Here is a 19936-nt window from a genome sequence, read left to right on the forward strand (position 1 = left end):
AGACACCAATTTCCCAACACCGTACCAAGCCTAGTAGCCAAGATTTTAGTAAAAATCTTAAAAAAGAAATTACTTAAACCAATCGGCCTAAAGTTCTTCAACCTAGCAGCTCCCCTAACCTTTGCAAGCAAAAGAATAAGACTAGAATTAACCCCATTAGGAATGGTTTTAGAGGACCAGCAATAAGTAACCGCTAAAATCAGATCCTTTGAATAATCTCCCAACAATGTCTATAAAACACCCCGAGAAACCATCTGGACCTGGCGCACTATCAGCTCCCAAATCAAAAACCGCCTGTTTAATCTCATCACAAGTAGGAATAGCATCCAACATATGCGACTCTTCCACAGAATAGAAACATGATCATAATCAAAAGAGAGTCACTTACCTGACCATCCTCACCATTGAATTTAGCCTGATAGTAAGAAACCACATGATCACTAAGATGAACCGGATCAGTAATAGTACTCCCATCTTCAGCAACAAGCTCCGAGATTGTATTAGCACTTCTACGAATTTTAATAGAGTTGTGAAAGAAAGAAGTGTTACTAGAACCCTCCAACAACCACTGATTTCTAGATTTTTGCTTTAACATTATATGCTGCTGCCTTTGAATATCTTGAACCTCAACAAGAGCATCCTTCATATTATTAAGTTTTGAAACATCAAAGGATCTTCATCAATTTCTACTAGCTACCTCAAACTTAAGCGTTGCTTGCTTTAGCCTCGCATTGACATTACCAAAAACCATTTGATTCCATAACTTAATTGCCTCCTTCAACCGCTTCAATTTGAAAGGAAAAATAAAACCATGATTACCATAAACCGGCGCCATCCAAGATAACTCCACCATCTTCAAAAAATCCGGATGAGAAAACCACATCTTCTGTATACGAAAAGGAGCACGTCTAGGCCTAGGATCACAAAAAGGAAAACCAATAAGAGTCGAATGGTCAGAAACTTCCCTCGGAAGAGCTTTACACCGCCAATTCGAAAACTTAGACAGCCAAGGTTCATTAATAATAGCACGATCCAACTTACTAATACTATAACTACCAACACCAATCTGACCATTGGTCCAAGTAAACTTAGACCCCAAAGAATCAGCTTCAAACAAGTTATTATCCTCCATCCAATCAGAAAACTCATTAATACAAGAGAGACGAGTTGCCCTACCCCCTTTCTTTTCATCTTGACGAAGAACACAATTGAAATCACCCATAACCAACCAAGGAGTAGTTACATCAACCGCTTCAAGTTGACTCCAAAGCCTCCTACGAAAAACTTGAATATAACTAGCATGAACAAAAGAGATAAGAACCCCCTCAGTTTTAACCGTAATGGCTTGTTTAGACATATTAATCACCACCGGCTCCTCAATACAATCATCCCAAAGAATCCACAAATTACCCAAAGAACTAGAAGTAGAATTATGAATTACCTTTTTATTATAGCCAGCCAAATTTAACCTTCATTACCTTCTCAGTGCAACGAATCTTAGGCTCAGCAATACAAAGTACTACCGGTTTGTATTCATGCACCAATTTACGCAACTTACTACCCGCTTCCACCTTCGCCACCCCATTAATATTCCAATATAGAACTCTCATCAGGAAACACTCTTTTTTTATTATGATTAGCTTGTGGAATCTTGCTAGGAATCCTACTTTGTAAAACAGGAGAGACACCCTTCCTAACTCGGTTTCCCAAAGTATTCACTTCAGAATCCGAATCTGATTTGGAATCATTAAAACGTTGTTGAGAAGAACTAGAACGTGTAATCAAAACCCGGCTTGGTTGTCTACTTTTCTTTGGCATATCCACTGGTATTTCCGCCCATTTAACACCCTTAACACCTGATGAAGCTTTTCAGGCGTCAACTCTTCATCCGAACTACCTCCAGAAGTGTTTTCTGCCTCATCCGAACCCCCTCCAGAAAAGTGTTCAACTTCATCATTATCCACACCCAATTCATCATTCAAAACATTGAACTTATTAGGAGAAACCACAATAGAAGTTTCAGCAACAGCTCTGTAGCTTGAGATATCCTCAATATTATCCACCACCATGTCTTGCAAAGACTTAGTACCAGCCTCAACAGGCGTAAAAGAAGAACTCGCATCATTCCCGTCACTAGAGTGATTAGTTCTTGCCAATTCACCACTCTTAGTAGACTTAGATGAGGTTGCAATTTCAACCATTGACAACCCAATAACCGAACTCTTTTGCAATGCTAACGCCTTCTTAGCTTCTCAAAAGCTTCAGACGCTGCATGAAGATTGGCTTCAGTATTCGCGAAATCCTTCTCTAGCTGAATAGTTCGCTCCAAACCACCAGCACTCTCCACTAAACCAGCTTCAACCACCCCATTCACCACAGCTCCACCGTGCCCTACAGCAAGAGCACTATCCACATTACCACCAGCACCGTTAACAACATCATGAACCACAATAGCACCATCGTTTACACCACCTACAGCAGCGCCAACACCTACAGCAACGTTGTTTACACCACCTACAGCAGCGTCAACACCTACAGCAACGTTGTTTACACCACCTACAGCAGCGTCAACACCTACAACAGCTCCATCACCCTTACGGTTTCTCCTATTACGCACATTCTGCCACTCACCTGTCGCATCAGCCTTAGAAGTTTTCTCATCATTCTTTGGTTGTCTTCTACATTCAACATCATTGTGACCAATTATGCAGCACTTCATACAGAATTTTGGTGATTTTGGGATATCCAAGTATTGCCAAAACGTCCTCCCCCCAGCTGTAATCTTAATTCTACTTGGAATGTGTTTTGCAAAATCCACATCTACCAAAACTGAAGCAAAGTTTCCATACTCCAGATTTAGGGTTCTTTGATCAACCACAATAGGAGTCCCTAAAACTTTTCCCATAGATAACAAGTTCTTCTCAGTCCAAAGTTCTGCATGTAGACCAGGAAAGTGAACCCATACGTTTGCATGGGAAGTTTTTTGACGATCAGGATCAAAACCTGGGTACCAATCCATTAACTTGAGTTCATGTTGTTGAACAAACCACTTTGCACGTCTGATTCTCTCCTTAGTTTCCTCATCTTGTAGCATAATAACAAAGAAACCTTTTCCCATAGTCATAAACCTAACAGAATTAGGATTAATCTGCCATTGAGATATTAAAAGAGTTTTTACCTCAAAAAACTTCAGCCCTGTGAAGTTTAGCCGTGCAATGAAACTGTGTTGAAAGGGTTTACAACCCTCTTCATAGTAATCCACGGGTATAACAAGGGATGGTTCTCCATCAATCAGAGTAGGATTAGGTAAACTAGTAATATCAATTCCTGTTGGTTTTAGGGTTTGTTTTCCCCTAACCTTGTCCGCAAAGGATTGGTGTTGCTGAATCTGTGATGAACTAGGATTATTTTCTACCATATTGAATTCGTGATGAACTATGAAACTTACGTGAAAAAACTAAACCCTAGTGTTTTCGCCAGAGTTTCTCTTTCCTCTCATGTTTTTTTTTCTTCCCTAGATGAAATTTGTTAGGATTTGTATTAGTTTGCATGGTCTTTCATCCTTCTTCTATTGTGAAATTTGCATACCTTCATATTTTCATGAATCAACGTACATGAAAATGCAATTTTTACTAGACGTAATGCCTTAGAACATATTATTTGTGATTACAATACATTTTTCAAACTTTTTCTATTAAAGATGAGTTTATCTAGTTTACAATTTAATTTCAGAAATCAATTTCAGACTTATACCTATGAGTGTACACTATTTTGAGTTAACGTATAAAAAAGTCAACATTTTTATGAACTCTTTATTTTTGTGTTGGCTTTGTCTTTCTATTTGATTCAAGATAGGTGAAATTTATTAGGAATTAGAGTAATTCTTCTTGGTCTTTCATCCTTCTTTTCAAGCTTTTTCTGTTAAAGATGAGTTTATCTAGTTTACAGATTAGTTTCAGAAATGAATTTCCGACTTATAACGAAGTGTGTAGACTTTTTTGAGTTAACGTATATAAAATTTAACATTTTAATGAACTCTTTCTTTTTGTGTTGGCTTTGTCTTTCTATTTCATTCAAGATAGATGAAATTTGTTAGGATTTGTATTAGTTTGCATGGTCTTTCATCCTTCTTCTATTGTGAAATTTGCCTACCTTCATATTTTCTTGAATCAACGTACATGAAAATGCAATTTTTACTAGACGTAATGCCTTAGAGCATATTATTTGTGATTACAATACGTTTTTCAAATTTTTTCTGTTAAGATGAGTTTATCTAGTTTACAATTTAATATCAAAAATCAATTTCAGATGTATAACGAAGTGTGTAGACTTTTTTGAGTTAACGTACATAAAATTCAACATTTTTATGAACTCTTTCTTTCTGTGTTGGCTTTGTCTTTCTATTTGATTCAAGATAGATGAAATTCGTTAGGATTTGGATTAGTTCTTCTTGGTCTTTCATCCTTCTTCTATTGTGAAATTTGACTTCCTTCATATTTTCTTGAATCAACGTACTTCCTTAGAACATATTAATTGTGATTACAATACATTTTTCAAAACTTTCTGTTAAATATGAGTTTATCTTGTTTACAATTTAGTCTCAGAAGTAAACTTCCGACTTATAACAAAAAGTGTAAACTGTTTTGAGTTAACGTATAAAAAATTCAACAATTTTATGAACTCTTTATTTTTGTATTGGCTTTGTCTTTCATTTTGATTCAAATAGATGAATTTTGTTACAATTTGGATTAGTTCTTGCTGGTTTTTCATCCATCTTCTATTGTGAAATTCGGCTTCCTTCATATTTTCTTGAATTAACGTACATAGAAATGCAATTTTTAATAGATGTAATTCTTTAGAACATATAATTTGTGATTAAAATAAATTTTTCAAACTTTTTCTGTTAAAGATGAGTTTATCTAGTTTACAATTTATCCTCAGAAATTAATTTTCGACTTATACCGAAGTTTGTAGACTTTTTTGAGTTAACGTATATAAAATTCAACAGTTTTATGAACTCTTTCTTTTTGTGTTGGCTTTGTCTTTCTATTTGATTCAAGATATATGAAATTTGTTAGGATTTGGATTAGTTCTGCTTGATCTTTCATCCTTCTTATATTGTGAAATTTGACTTCCTTGATATATTCTTGAATCAACGTACATAGAAATGTTATTTTTAATAGACGTAATGGCTTAGAACATACTAATTGTGATTACAATACATTTTTCAAACTTTTTCTGTTAAAGATGAGTTTATCTTGTTTACAATTTAGTCTCAGAAATCAACTTCCGACTTATAACAAAGAGTGTAGACTTATTTGAGTTTACGTATAAAAATTCAACATTTTTATGAACTCTTTATTTTTGTATTGGCTTTGTCTTTCAATTTGATTCAAATAGATGAAATTTGTTACAATTTGGATTAGTTCTGGCTGGTCTTTTATCCTTCTTCTATTATGAAATTTGGCTTCATTCATATTTTCTTGAATTAACGTACATAGAAATGAAATTTTTACTAGACGTAATTCCTTAGAACATATAATTTTTGATTAGAATACATTTTTCAAACTTTCTATGTTAAAGATGAGTTTATCTAGTTTACAATTTAGTCTCTGAAATCAATTTCCGACTTATACCGAAGTTTGTAGATTTTTTTGAGTTAACGTATATAAAATTCAACATTTTTATGAACTCTTTCTTTTTGGGTTGACTTTATCTTTCTATTTGATTCAAGATAGATGAAATTTTTTAGGATTTGGATTAGTTCTGCTTGGTCTTTCATCCTTCTTCTATTGTGAAATTTGACTTCCTTCATATATTCTTGAATCAACGTACATAGAAATGCAATTTTTACTAGACGTACTGCCTTAGAACATATTAATTGTGATAACAATACATTTTTCAAAGTTTTTCTGTTAAAGATGAGTTTATCTAGTTTACCATTTAGTCTCAGAAATGATCTTCCGACTTATAACGAAGAGTGTAGACTTTTTTGAGTTAATGTATAAAAAATCTAACATTTTTATGAACTCTTTATTTTTGTATTGGCTTTGTCTTTCAATTTGATTCAAATAGATGAAATTTGTTGGAATTTGGATTAGTTCTGCCTGGGCTTTTATCCTTCTTCTATTGTGAAATTCGACTTCCTTCCTATTTTCTTGAATCAACGTACATTTTTACTAGACGTAATGCCTTAGAACATATTATTTGTGATTACAATACGTTTTTCAAACTTTTTCTGTTAAAGATGAGTTTATCTAGTTTACAATTTAATATCAAAAATCAATTTCAGATGTATAACGAAGTGTGTAGACTTTTTTGAGTTAACGTACATAAAATTCAACATTTTTATGAACTCTTTCTTTTTGTGTTGGCTTTGTCTTTCTATTTGATTCAAGATAGATGAAATTCCTTAGGACTTGGATTAGTTCTTCTTGGTCTTTCATCCTTCTTCTATTGTGAAATTTGACTTCCTTCATATTTTCTTGAATCAACGTACTTCCTTAGAACATATTAATTGTGATTACAATACATTTTTCAAAAACTTTATGTTAAAGATGAGTTTATCTTGTTTACAATTTAGTCTCAGAAGTCAACTTCCGACTTATAACAAAAAGTGTAAACTGTTTTGAGTTAACGTATAAAAAATTCAACAATTTTATGAACTCTTTATTTTTGTATTGGCTTTGTCTTTCATTTTGATTCAAATAGATGAATTTTGTTACAATTTGGATTAGTTCTGGCTGGTTTTTCATCCATCTTCTATTGTGAAATTCGGCTTCCTTCATATTTTATTGAATTAACGTACATAGAAATGCAATTTTTAATAGATGTAATTCTTTAGAACATATAATTTGTGATTAAAATACATTTTTCAAACTTTTTCTGTTAAAGATGAGTTTATCTAGTTCACAATTTAGCCTCAGAAATTAATTTTCGACTTATACCGAAGTTTGTAGACTTTTTTGAGTTAACGTATATAAAATTCAACATTTTTATGAACTCTTTCTTTTTGTGTTGGCTTTGTCTTTCTATTTGATTCAAGATAGATGAAATTTGTTAGGATTTGGATTAGTTCTGCTTGGTCTTTCATCCTTCTTATATTGTGAAATTTGACTTCCTTCATATATTCTTGAATCAACGTACATAGAAATGCAATTTTTACTAGACGTATTGCCTTTGAACATATTAATTATAATTACAATACATTTTTCAAACTTTTTCTGTTAAAGATGAGTTTATCTAGTTTACAATTTAGTTTCAGAAATCAATTTCAGACTTATAACAATGTGTGTACACTATTTTGAATTAACGTATAAAAAATTCAACATTTTTATGAACTCTTTATTTTTGTGTTGACTTTGTCTTTCTATTTGATTCAAGATAGGTGAAATTTGTTAGGAATTAGATTGATTCTGCTTGGTCTTTCATCCTTCTTTTCAAGCTTTTTCTGTTAAAGATGAGTTTATCTAGTTTACAGATTAGTTTCAGAAATGAATTTCCGACTTATAACGAAGTGTGTAGACTTTTTTGAGTTAACATATATAAAATTTAACATTTTAATGAACTCTTTCTTTTTGTGTTGGCTTTGTCTTTCTATTTCATTCAAGATAGATGAAATTTGTTAGGATTTGTATTAGTTTGCATGGTCTTTCATCCTTCTTCTATTGTGAAATTTGCCTACCTTCATATTTTCATGAATCAACGTACATGAAAATGCAATTTTTACTAGACGTAATGCCTAAGAACATATTATTTGTGATTACAATACATTTTTCAAACTTTTTCTGTTAAAGATGAGTTTATCTAGTTTACAATTTAATTTCAGAAATCAATTTCAGACTTATACCTATGAGTGTACACTATTTTGAGTTAACGTATAAAAAAGTCAACATTTTTATGAACTCTTTATTTTTGTGTTGGCTTTGTCTTTCTATTTGATTCAAGATAGGTGAAATTTATTAGGAATTAGAGTAATTCTTCTTGGTCTTTCATCCTTCTTTTCAAGCTTTTTCTGTTAAAGATGAGTTTATCTAGTTTACAGATTAGTTTCAGAAATGAATTTCCGACTTATAACGAAGTGTGTAGACTTTTTTGAGTTAACGTATATAAAATTTAACATTTTAATGAACTCTTTCTTTTTGTGTTGGCTTTGTCTTTCTATTTCATTCAAGATAGATGAAATTTGTTAGGATTTGTATTAGTTTGCATGGTCTTTCATCCTTCTTCTATTGTGAAATTTGCCTACCTTCATATTTTCTTGAATCAACGTACATGAAAATGCAATTTTTACTAGACGTAATGCCTTAGAGCATATTATTTGTGATTACAATACATTTTTCAAACTTTTTCTGTTAAAGATGAGTTTATCTAGTTTACAATTTAATTTCAGAAATCAATTTCAGACTTATACCAATGTGTGTACACTTTTTTGAGTTAACGTATAAAAAAGTCAACATTTTTATGAACTCTTTATTTTTGTGTTGGCTTTGTCTTTCTATTTGATTCAAGATAGGTGAAATTTATTAGGAATTAGAGTAATTCTGCTTGGTCTTTCATCCTTCTTTTCAAGCTTTTTCTGTTAAAGATGAGTTTATCTAGTTTACAGATTAATCTTAGAAATGAATTTCCGACTTATAACGAAGTGTGTAGACTTTTTTGAGTTAACGTATATAAAATTTAACATTTTTATGAACTCTTTTTTTTTTTGTTGGCTTTGTCTTTCTATTTCATTCAAGAAATATGAAATTTGTTAGGATTTGGATTAGTTTGCATGGTCTTTCATCCTTCTTGTATTGTGAAATTTGCCTACCTTCATATTTTCTTGAATAAATGTACATAGAAATGCAATTTTTACTAGACGTAATATCTTAGAACATATTATTTGTGATTACAATACATTTTTCAAACTTTTTCTGTTAAAGATGAGTTTATCTAGTTTACAATTTAGTTTCAGAAATCAATTTCAGACTTATAACAATGTGTGTACACTTTTTTGAGTTAACGTATAAAAAAATTCAACATTTTTATGAACTCTTTATTTTTGTGTTGGCTTTGTCTTTCTATTTGATTCAAGATAGGTGAAATTTGTTAGGAATTAGATTGATTCTGCTTGGTCTTTCATCCTTCTTTTCAAACTTTTTCTGTTAAAGAGGAGTTTATCTAGTTTATAGATTAGTCTCAGAAATGAATTTTCGACTTATAACAAAGTGTGTAGACTTTTTTGAGTTAATGTATATAAAATTTAACATTTTTATGAACTCTTTCCTTTTGTGTTGGCTTTCTCTTTCTATTTGATTCAAGATAGATGAAATTTGTTAGGATTTGGATTAGTTCAGGCTGGTCTTTCATCCTTCTTATATTGTGAAATTGGAATTCCTTCATATTTTCTTGAATCAACGTACATCGAAATGCAATTTTTACTACACAGAATGCCTTAGAACATATTATTTGTGATTACAATACATTTTTCAAACTTCTTCTATTAAAGATAATTTTAGCTAGGTTACAATTTAGTTTCAGAAATCAAATTCAGACGTATAACGAAGCGTGTAGACTTTTTTGAGTTAACATAAATAAAATTCAACATTTTTATGACCTCTTTCTTTTTGTGTTGGCTTTGTCTTTCTATTTGATTCAAGATAGATGAAATTTGTTAGGATTTGGATTAGTTCTTCTTGGTCTTTCATCCTTCTTCTATGGTGAAATTTGACTTCCTTCATATTTTCTTGAATCAACGTACATAGAAATGCAATTTATGAAGGAATGGAATCTTCGTGTTTTTGGTAATGTGCATTCTAGGTTAAAGCAGGATCAGTTGAGGTTTGAGGCAGCTGCTCTTCTTTCTGATGATAATCCGGATGACATTACTAAGCTAAATATTATGAAGGATGATATGGCTAAACTTAATGATACTCGTGCTCAGTTGAATACTATGCTTAAACAGAAATCTAGAAATAAGTGGCTTGTGGAGGGTTCAAGTAACACTAATTTCTTTCATAATAGCATTAGAATTCGTAGAAGTCCTAACACTATCTCTGAACTTGTTGACAGTGCAGGCAATACTATTTCTGATTATGAGCTGCTTAGAAATCATGTTGTGCACTATTATGAGGACAAGTTTAATGGGCCGGAGATGGAGATTGATCCTATTTTATTTGACTATGGTCATATTAGCATCTCGGAGGAGGAAAGTTTAGCCATGGACAAAATTCCATCTTCTGAGGAGATTAAACAAGCAGTTTTTGATCTAGGGGCAGACAGTGCTCCAGGGCCGGATGGGTTTTTTGGATGTTTCTATAGACACTGCTGGGATATTATTCAAGATGATTTATTAAGAGCCGTTATTTATTGCTGGAATTCTGGTCATATCCCAAATGGGGTAAATTCTAGTCTAATTGTTTTGATTCCCAAGGTAAGAGGTGCTAATTCTCTTCGTAATTTTCGTCCTATTGGTCTCAGTAATTTTTTCTTCAAAATCTTTACTAAGATCTTAGCTACTAGACTGGGGAGCGTTTTAGATAAACTTGTTTCTGAAGAACAGGTGGCTTTCATGAAAGGGCGTAACATCCATGAAAACATTAGTCTGGCTTCTGAATTGATTAATGAACTTCATATCAATCGTAAGGATGGTAATTTGGGCCTTAAGCTTGATATCTCTCAAGCTTTTGACACGGTCAGTTGGTCTTTTGTCTTGGAGGTTTTTCGTAGGTATGGTTTCTCGGAGCAATGGTGCTCTTGGATTTCTCATATCTTCAATTCTGCTAGAATCTCTATTCTCTTGAATGGCAGTCCGGAGGGTTTTTTCAAGATAAATAGAGGTTTACGTCAGGGAGATCCTCTTTCTCCCTTGATCTTTGTTTTGATGGAAGATGTCCTTAGCAGAAATATCACAAAGCTTTTTGCAGAGAAGAAGATGTCTTACATGGTAACTAGAGGTGGTATTTCTCCTACTCATCTCTTTTTTGCTGATGATATTATGATTTTCTATAAAGGAAACTTGCGGAGCATTAATAATCTGGTGGATCTGTTGGGTAAGTATCAGCGTGCTTCGGGTCAATCTGTTTGTCGCCAAAAGAGTAAAATTTATTATGGTGGTGGTTCGTTGAGTAGACGTAATTATCTTGTTGATTATTTGGGTATGAGTGTTGCTTCTTTCCCTGATCGTTATTTGGGTGTTCAAATAATGCCTGGTGCTGTTAGGTATCATCATATTGCAAATGTGGTTGAGAAGATTAAAACCCAGCTTGCTGGTTGGAAGGGTTTTCTTTTATCTTTTCATGACCGCATTGTGCTTGTTAAATCTGTTATTTCGAGTTATTCCATTCATAATATGGCTATTTATAAGTGGCCTAGCAAGTTCATTGTGCAATGTGAGCGTGCAATTAGGAATTTTATTTGGTCTGGTGACTCTAATGTCAGTCGTGGTTGTGGTGGCGTATGATAAAATCTGTTGCCCTTTTGAGGAGGGGGGTTTGGGTTTATCTCGTATGGCTACTATGAATTGCAATGTTGATGAAGTTATGGTGGAAATCAGTACTTCTAAGAAGAATTGGGCAGGTTATCTTAAGGCTAAATTTTTAGTCGAAGAGGCTACATTAAGACTTATGGGGTGAAGTCTACCATTCTTCCAGGCATTAGAAGGGTTTATAAATATGTGGAGGCTAACACTAAAGTTCTTCTTGGTGATGGCAGGTCTACTTCTCTCTATTATGATGTTTGGTATGGAGAAAAATGTTTTGCAGAGATCTAGATGATTTTACTCTTGACAGATTGGTTTTGGTGAGTGATTGTTATAGGGATAACCAATGGGTTTTCTCTGAAAATCACTTGAACTGTTTACTCGCGGCTGGGTGGATATGCATAATCTTCCTTTGCCAAATGGGGGTGAAGATAAGAGAGTTTGGATGCCAAACTTTTCAGGTGATTTTTCGGTAAGTTCTGCCAAGGAACTTATTCGTCAGAAACATGGTAGATTCAATGCAGCGTCTATGCTGTGGAGGAAGGAAATTCACCCTAAACTTGCGGCTCAAAACTGGAAATTCATTCGTGGTGCTTGTGCCACTTTGGATATCATTCAATCTAGGTTCAAATTAATTTGGCTAACAAGTGTGTTCTGTGTGAAACTGAGGAAGAATCTCTAGAACATTCTTTTTCATTGTTCTTTTGCAGCTCGTGCGTGGTCTTGGATTTCTGATATCTTTGGTATGTCAGCAAATTTCAACATTGTGGCTTCTTTCAAGGAAGCGAAGGGAATAAGTGCAATTGTCCGTGACTTGTGGCTGGTGGCGAAATTAGTAATCAGGTCAGAACTTTGGGCTATGCGCAATAAATGCATCTTTGAGAAACAGAAACCGAGCTGGAGTCTTTTTTCTAAAAGAGTGCTGAAGCTAATACAAGAATATTCAGTCCGCCTAAAAGGGTTTATGCGCAACAGTGTGGAAGATATGGTGCTGTTGGATTACTTCCGTGTGGTTCATAGAAGTGTTAGACACCAGCAGCCTATTGAAGTGTTATGGAAGCCTCCGGATCTTAATGAGATTCTAATTTGTTGTGATGGAGCAGCGCGTGGGAATCCAGGTATTGTGGGTGCAGGAGTGGTGGCAAGAGACTCTAGCTGTGCAGTTCTTGGTGCTTTGAGTATTGGTCTTGGAGTTACTACAAACTATTTGGCGGAACTATAAGCAATTATAATTGGTATGGAATGGGATATGCAATGGAATTATGATCGTATTTGTGTGCAATCTGATTCCTATGGAGTAGTTCAAGCTTTACAAAGCTCTTCTATTCCTTGGTTTGCAAGAGCAAGATGGGAGAGGTTATGCAATCATTATATTTCTATAAGGATTATTCATACTTTTAGAGAGGTGAATTTTTCAGCAGATAAGATGGCTAAGAATGGTTGTTATCTAGATAATGAAGAAGGAATTCAGTATGAAGGAAGACTTGATTTTTTAATTTCTGTTGAAAACCCTAATGTTTCTTATTATCGTTTCAAGTAGTGTTACAAGTTTTTGGGGTTGCTGTGACCTCTTTTCTTGTACTCTACTTTTTGTAAATTTTGTTATCTATTAATACAATTTTTGACTTATCAAAAAAAAACTAGTTTACAATTTAGTCTCAGAAATCAATTTCCGACTTATAACGAAGTGTGTAAACTTTTAAAGTTAACGTATATAAAATTAAACATTTTTATGAACTCTTTCTTTTTGTGTTGGCTTTGTCTTTCTATTTGATTCAAGAAAGATGAAATTTGTTAAGATTTGGATTAGTTTGCATGGTCTTTCATCCTTCTTGTATTATGAAATTTGCCTACCTTCATATTTCTTGAATCAACGTACATAGAAATGCAATTTTACTAGACGTAATGCCTTAGAACATATTATTTTTGATTACAATACATTTTTCAAACTTTTTTTGTTAAAGATGAGTTTATCTAGTTTACAATTTAGTTTCAGAATCAATTTCCGACTTATAAAATGTGTGTACCTTTTTTGAGTTAACGTATAAAAAAATTCAACATTTTTATGAACTCTTTATTTTTGTGTGGCTTTGTCTTTCTATTTGATTCAAGATAGGTGAAATTTTTAGGAATTAGATTGATCCTGCTTGGTCTTTCATCCTTCTTTTCAAGCTTTTTCTGTTAAAGATGAGTTTATCTAGTTTACAGATTAGTCTCTGAAATGAATTTCCGACTTATAACAAAGTGTGTAGACTTTTTTGAGTTAACGTATATAAAATTTAACATTTTTATGAACTCTTTTTTTTGTTGGCTTTATCTTTCTATTTGATTCAAGATAGGTGAAATTTTTTAGGAATTAGATTGATCCTGCTTGGTCTTTCATCCTTCTTTTCAAGCTTTTTCTGTTAAAGATGAGTTTATCTAGTTTACAGATTAGTCTCTGAAATGAATTTCCGACTTATAACAAAGTGTGTAGACTTTTTTGAGTTAACGTATATAAAATTTAACATTTTTATGAACTCTTTTTTTTTGTTGGCTTTATCTTTCTATTTGATTCAAGAAAGATGAAATTTGTTAGGATATGGATTAGTTTGCATGGTCTTTCATCCTTCTTGTATTGTGAAATTTGCCTACCTTCATATTTTCTTGAATCAATGTACATAGTAATGCAATTTTTACTAGACGTAATTCCTTAGAACATATTATTTGTGATTACAATACATTTTTCAAACTTTTTCTGTTAAAGATGAGTTTATCTAGTTTACAATTTAATTTCATAAATTAATTTCAGACTTATAACGAAGTGTACACTTTTTTGAGTTAACGTATAAAAAAGTCAACATTTTTATGAACTCTTTATTTTTGTGTGGGGTTTGTCTTTCTATTTGATTCAAATAGATGAATTTGTTAGAATTTGGATTAGTTCAGGCTGGTCTTTCATCCTTCTTATATTGTGAAATTTGACTTCCTTCTTATTTCTTGAATCAACGTACATAGAAATGCAATTTTTACTAAACGGAATGCCTTAGAACATATTATCTGTGATTACAAAATTTTTCAAACTGCTTCTATTAAAGATGATTTATCTAGGTTACAATTTAGTTTCAGAAATCAAATTCATACGTATAACGAAGCGTGTAGACTTTTTGAGTTAACATAAATACAAAATTCAACATTTTTATGACCTCTTTCTTTTTGTGTTGGCTTTGTCTTTCTATTTGATTCAAGATAGATGTAATTTGTTAGGACTTGGATTAGTTCTTCTGGTCTTTCATCTTCTTCTATGGTGAAATTTGACTTCCTTCTTATTTTCTTGAATCAACGTACATAGAAATGCAATTTTTACTAGACGGAATGCCTTAGAACATATTATCTGTGATTACAATACATTTTTCAAACTGCTTCTATTAAAGATGATTTTATCTAGGTTACAATTTAGTTTCAGAAATCAAATTCATACGTATAACGAAGCGTGTAGACTTTTTTGAGTTAACATAAATAAAATTCAACATTTTTATGACCTCTTTCTTTTTGTGTTGGCTTTGTCTTTCTATTTGATTCAAGATAGATGAAATTTGTTAGGACTTGGATTAGTTCTTCTTGGTCTTTCATCCTTCTTTTATGGTGAAATTTGACTTCCTTCATATTTTCTTGAATCAACGTACATAGAAATGCAATTTTTTGCTAGATGTATTGCCTTAGGACATATTAATTGTTATTAAAATACATTTTTCAAACTTTTTCTGTTAAGAATGAGTTTATCTTGTTTACAACTTAGTCTCAGAAATCAATTTCCGACTTATAACGAAGTGGTGTAGACTTGTTGAGTTAACGTATATAAAATAAAACATTTTTATGAACTCTTTTTTTTTGTTGGCTTTGTCTTTCTATTTGATTCAAGAAAGATGAAATTTGTTAGGATTTGGATTAGTTTGCATGGTCTTTCATCCTTCTTGTATTGTGAAATTTGCCTACCTTCATATTTTCTTGAATCAATGTACATAGAAATGCAATTTTTACTAGACGTAATGCCTTAGAACATATTATTTGTGATTACAATACATTTTTCAAACTTTTTATGTTAAAGATGAGTTTATCTAGTTTACAATTTAGTTTCAGAAATCAATTTCAGACTTATAACAATGTGTGTACACTTTTTTGAGTTGACGTATAAAAAAATCAACATTTTTATGAACTCTTTATTTTTGTGTTAGCTTTGTCTTTCTATTTGATTCAAGATAGGTGAAATTTGTTAGGAATTAGATTGATTCTGCTGGGTCTTTCATCCTTCTTTTCAAACTTTTTCTGTTAAAGAGGAGTTTATCTAGTTTACAGATTAGTCTCAGAAATCAATTTCCGACTTATAAAGAAGTGTGTAGAATTTTTGAGTTAACGTATATAAAATTAAACATTTTTATGAACTCTTTCTTTTTGTGTTGGCTTTGTCTTTCTATTTGATTCAAGAAAGATGAAATTTGTTAAGATTTGGATTAGTTTGCATGGTCTTTCATCCTTCTTGTATTATGAAATTTGCCTACCTTCATATTTTCTTGAATCAGCGTACATAGAAATGCAATTTTTACTAGACGTAATGCCTTAAAACATATTATTTTTTATTACAATACATTTTTCAAACTTTTTTTGTTAAGATGAGTTTATCTAGTTTACAATTTAGTTTCAGAAATCAATTTCTGACTTATAAAATGTGTGTACACTTTTTTGTGTTAACGTTTAAAAAATTCAACATTTTTATGAACTCTTTATTTTTGTGTTGGCTTTGTCTTTCTATTTGATTCAAGATAGGTGAAATTTGTTAGGAATTAGATTGATCCTGCTTGGGATTTCATCCTTCTTTTCAAGCTTTTTCTGTTAAAGATGAGTTTATCTAGTTTACAGATTAGTCTCTGAAATGAATTTCCGACTTATAACAAAGTGTGTAGACTTTTTGAGTTAACGTATAAAAATTTAACATTTTTATGAACTCTTTTTTTTGTTGGCTTTGTCTTTCTATTTGATTCAAGAAAGATGAAATTTGTTAGGATTTGGATTAGTTTGCATGGTCTTTCATCCTTCTTGTATTGTGAAATTTGCCTACCTTCATATTTTCTTGAATCAATGTACATAGTAATGCTATTTTTACTAGACGTAATGCTTTTTTTTTTTTGCTAAGTCAAGAAAATATATTGATAAAAAGATATTTACAAGATAGGTGAAGGAGAAAAGGGATCAGAGAAACCCCTAAAAAACTCCTAAAACCTATTTAAAACGATAATAAATTACATTTGGAAACTCAATAGAACTTAAAAAACTGGTCGACCTTCAAAGTGAAAACCAACCCCATCCTCTAATAAACAACCACGCTTTGCCATTGCATCAGCTGCAAAATTTGCCTCTCTAAAAGAATGTTCAAAACGAATTGAACCATATAAACCTTTAACTTCCATCCATCTTTGCCTAGCAAACCAAGGAACGTTATCTTCTTCCAAAGCCTTCAACACACTTGTAGAATCTGATCTAATAACAATGCAAGCATATCCCCACTGAACCCACATACAATTCAGCCAAATAATTAGAAGTAACTCCCAAACCAATACACATTGCACCTACCACTTCACAATTTGCATTCCTTGCAACAACACCAGCTCCCGCCACCCCTGGATTACCTCTTGAGGCGCCATCCGTGCACAAAAGCAATTCATTATCATTAGGAGGAAACCAAAAACACTCCTTGGGATCAGTAAACTTCACCTTTCTATGCCGAACCCTAAAAAACTCCAGAATTCTCAAGTCATCCAAGAATTATGCATATAACTCTTCATACGAACTGAATAATCTTGCATCAAACTAAAAACACGTTTTTGAAATAAAGACCAACAAGGGTTCTTCTTTTCATACACTTTTTTGTTCTAGTGAACCATAATTCTGAACGCACAACCAAATTCACTACCAACCACAAATCCTTAACAATACCACTATGTTTTTTGCCTTTGGTAAGAAGTAATAATATCATAATAGGTTTAATTTTGAAAATACCTTCAATCCACTCCCAAGCTTGACGCGCAAAATTACAGCTCCAAAGAATATGTTGGAGAGACTCCTCCTCAATCTGACACACACTACATTTAGATGCAAGTTGAATTTTAAATCTGCTACGTACCTTATCAAGAGTGCACACGCACCACGAATAAACTTCCAGTTCTGAGCCGCCAATGAAGGATGCACCACCCTCTTCCATAACAACCCCGCCTCCCTCAAAATAGGATATTCTTCCTAATCAATTCCCTAGCTGACTTGACAGAAAATTTACCTTGTAAATCAGGCATCCAAAACGCCTATCCACTCCCATATGAATTTTTGGTAAATCTGTTGCACCACACCAGCACTTAAAAGGAGTTGCGAATGAAACATGAATCTGCCAATCACCTTGCACAATAATATCACAAACACGAGCTGATCTGTCTAAATCCGTGCGATTTAAAACACTAGCTAAGGTTGTATTTCCATACCATATCAAAGAATAAAGAAGTATCCCTACCGTCACCAATAAAACACTTCGTGTTGTCACCATCTCCTTATGAACCCAACGAAGACCAGGAAGAATAGAAGATTTCACCCCTGCCATCTTAATACGACCATCCCTACAAGTGAATTTGGCTTCCAAAAACCTCGCCCACCTCTTACGAGAAGATTTTATAGCCCACCACAATTTCATCAGCAAAGCTTTATTCATAGTCCTTAGGCTAGTGATCCCAAGACCACCTTCCTTTAAAGGACTACAAATCTTATCAAAACCAACTACAAAAGCTCTAGAAAGATTAGAATCACCCGACCACAGAAAATTACGAATCACACGCTCACATTGAAGAGTGAATTTTACCGGCCATTTGTACACAGCCATGTTATGAATGGAATAACTCGAAAGAACATTCTTAACAAGCACAACCTATCTTGAAAAGATAACATCTTACCTTTCAGAACCGAAAGTTGATCCCTCAACTTATCAACAACGTTGCTGATGTGACTATACTTAACCATCCCCGGCATCACCTTAACTCCCAAATATCTATCAGGAAAGTTAGAAATTGCCATACCAAGAAAGTTGCAATGGTCTGGCGCCTACTCAAAGTCCCACCACCAAAGTAATCTTGCTCTTCTCCCTACAAACCCTCTGACCAGAAGCTTGTTGGTAATTCTCCAAAAGTTTCACCAGATTCTTCACACTCTTCATATTTCCCTTGCAAAAAATCATAATATCATCAGCAAAAAATAAATGAGTGGAGCAATACCCTTACGTTTTACCATATAAGACATATCCTTATTCTGAAAGAGTTTAGTGATGTTGCGGCTAAGCACATCCTCAATCAAAACAAAAATAAGAGGAGAAGAGGATCCCCCTGCCGTAAACCCCTATTAATCTTGAATAACCCTCCGGACTACCATTAAGAAGAATAGAAATACGCGCCGAATCCAGAATTTTCCAAATCCAAGAGCACCAATCTTCAGAAAAACCATACCTTCTAAAAACCTCAAGAACAAAAGACCAGCTCACCGTATCAAAAGCCTGAGAGATATCAAGCTTCAAACCCAAATTACCGTCCTTCCTTTTGATGTGCAATTCATTCACCATCTCAGAAGCTAAACTAATATTCTCATGGATATTCCTTCCCTTCATGAAAGCCACTTGCTCTTCAGACACCAACTTCCCAACACCTACCAAGCCTAGTAGCCAAGATTTTAGTAAAAATCTTAAAAAGAAATTACTTAAACCAATCGGCCTAAAGTTCTTCAAACTAGCAGCTCCCCTAACCTTTGCAAGCAAAAGAATAAGACTAGAATTAACCCCATTAGGAACGGTTTTAGAAGACCAGCAATAAGTAACCGCTAAAATCAGATCCCTTGAATAATCTCCCAACAATGTCTATAAAAACACCCCGAGAAACCATGGACCTGGCGCACTATCAGCTCCCAAATCAAAAACCGCCTGTTTAATCACAAGTAGGAATAGCATCCAACATATGCGACTCTTCCACAGTAATAGAATCATGATCATAATCAAAAAGAGTTTCACTTACCTGACATCCTCACCATTGAATTTAGCCTGATATAAGAAACCACATGAGCACTAAGATGAACCGGATCAGTAATAGTACTCCCATCTTCAGCAACAAGCTCCGAGATTGTATTAGCACTTCTACGAATTTTAATAGAGTTGTGAAAGAAAGAAGTGTTACTAGAACCCTCCAACAACCACTGATTTCTAGATTTTTGCTTTAACATTATATGCTGCCTTTGAATATCTTGAACCTCAACAAGAGCATCCTTCATATTATTAAGTTTGAAACATCAAAGGATCTTCATCTGAATTTCTACTAGCTACCTCAAACTTAAGCGTTGCTTGCTTTATCTAGCATTGACATTCCAAAAACATTGATTCCATAACTTAATGCCTCCTTCAACCGCTTCAATTTGAAAGGA

At 33.2% G+C, this 19936-nt stretch overlaps 1 protein-coding gene across 1 annotated transcript; it reads left to right on the forward strand.

Annotated features, from left to right (window-relative positions):
- Nucleotides 1–11858: 11858 nt before the first annotated feature.
- Nucleotides 11859–12683, forward strand: LOC113343065. Its single transcript, XM_026587387.1, has 2 exons — nucleotides 11859–12057; nucleotides 12172–12683. The coding sequence occupies exons 1-2, from the start codon at nucleotides 11859–11861 to the stop codon at nucleotides 12681–12683; spliced, it is 711 nt and encodes a 236-aa protein (XP_026443172.1).
- The last annotated feature ends 7253 nt before the right edge of the window (nucleotides 12684–19936 follow it).

Source organism: Papaver somniferum, unplaced genomic scaffold (genome assembly GCF_003573695.1).
Source record: "Papaver somniferum cultivar HN1 unplaced genomic scaffold, ASM357369v1 unplaced-scaffold_53, whole genome shotgun sequence".
Lineage (NCBI taxonomy): Eukaryota > Viridiplantae > Streptophyta > Magnoliopsida > Ranunculales > Papaveraceae > Papaver > Papaver somniferum.

What these genes read in the sequence shown, in the direction of transcription:
- LOC113343065 (XM_026587387.1), top strand. Translation starts at nt 11,859, where the DNA reads ATGCATAATCTTCCTTTGCCAAATGGGGGTGAAGATAAGAGAGTTTGG. An exon ending in GAAATTCATTCGTGGTGCTT is followed by an intron (nt 12,058 to 12,171) that starts GTGCCACTTTGG and finishes GTTCTTTTGCAG; the next exon opens with CTCGTGCGTGGTCTTGGATT.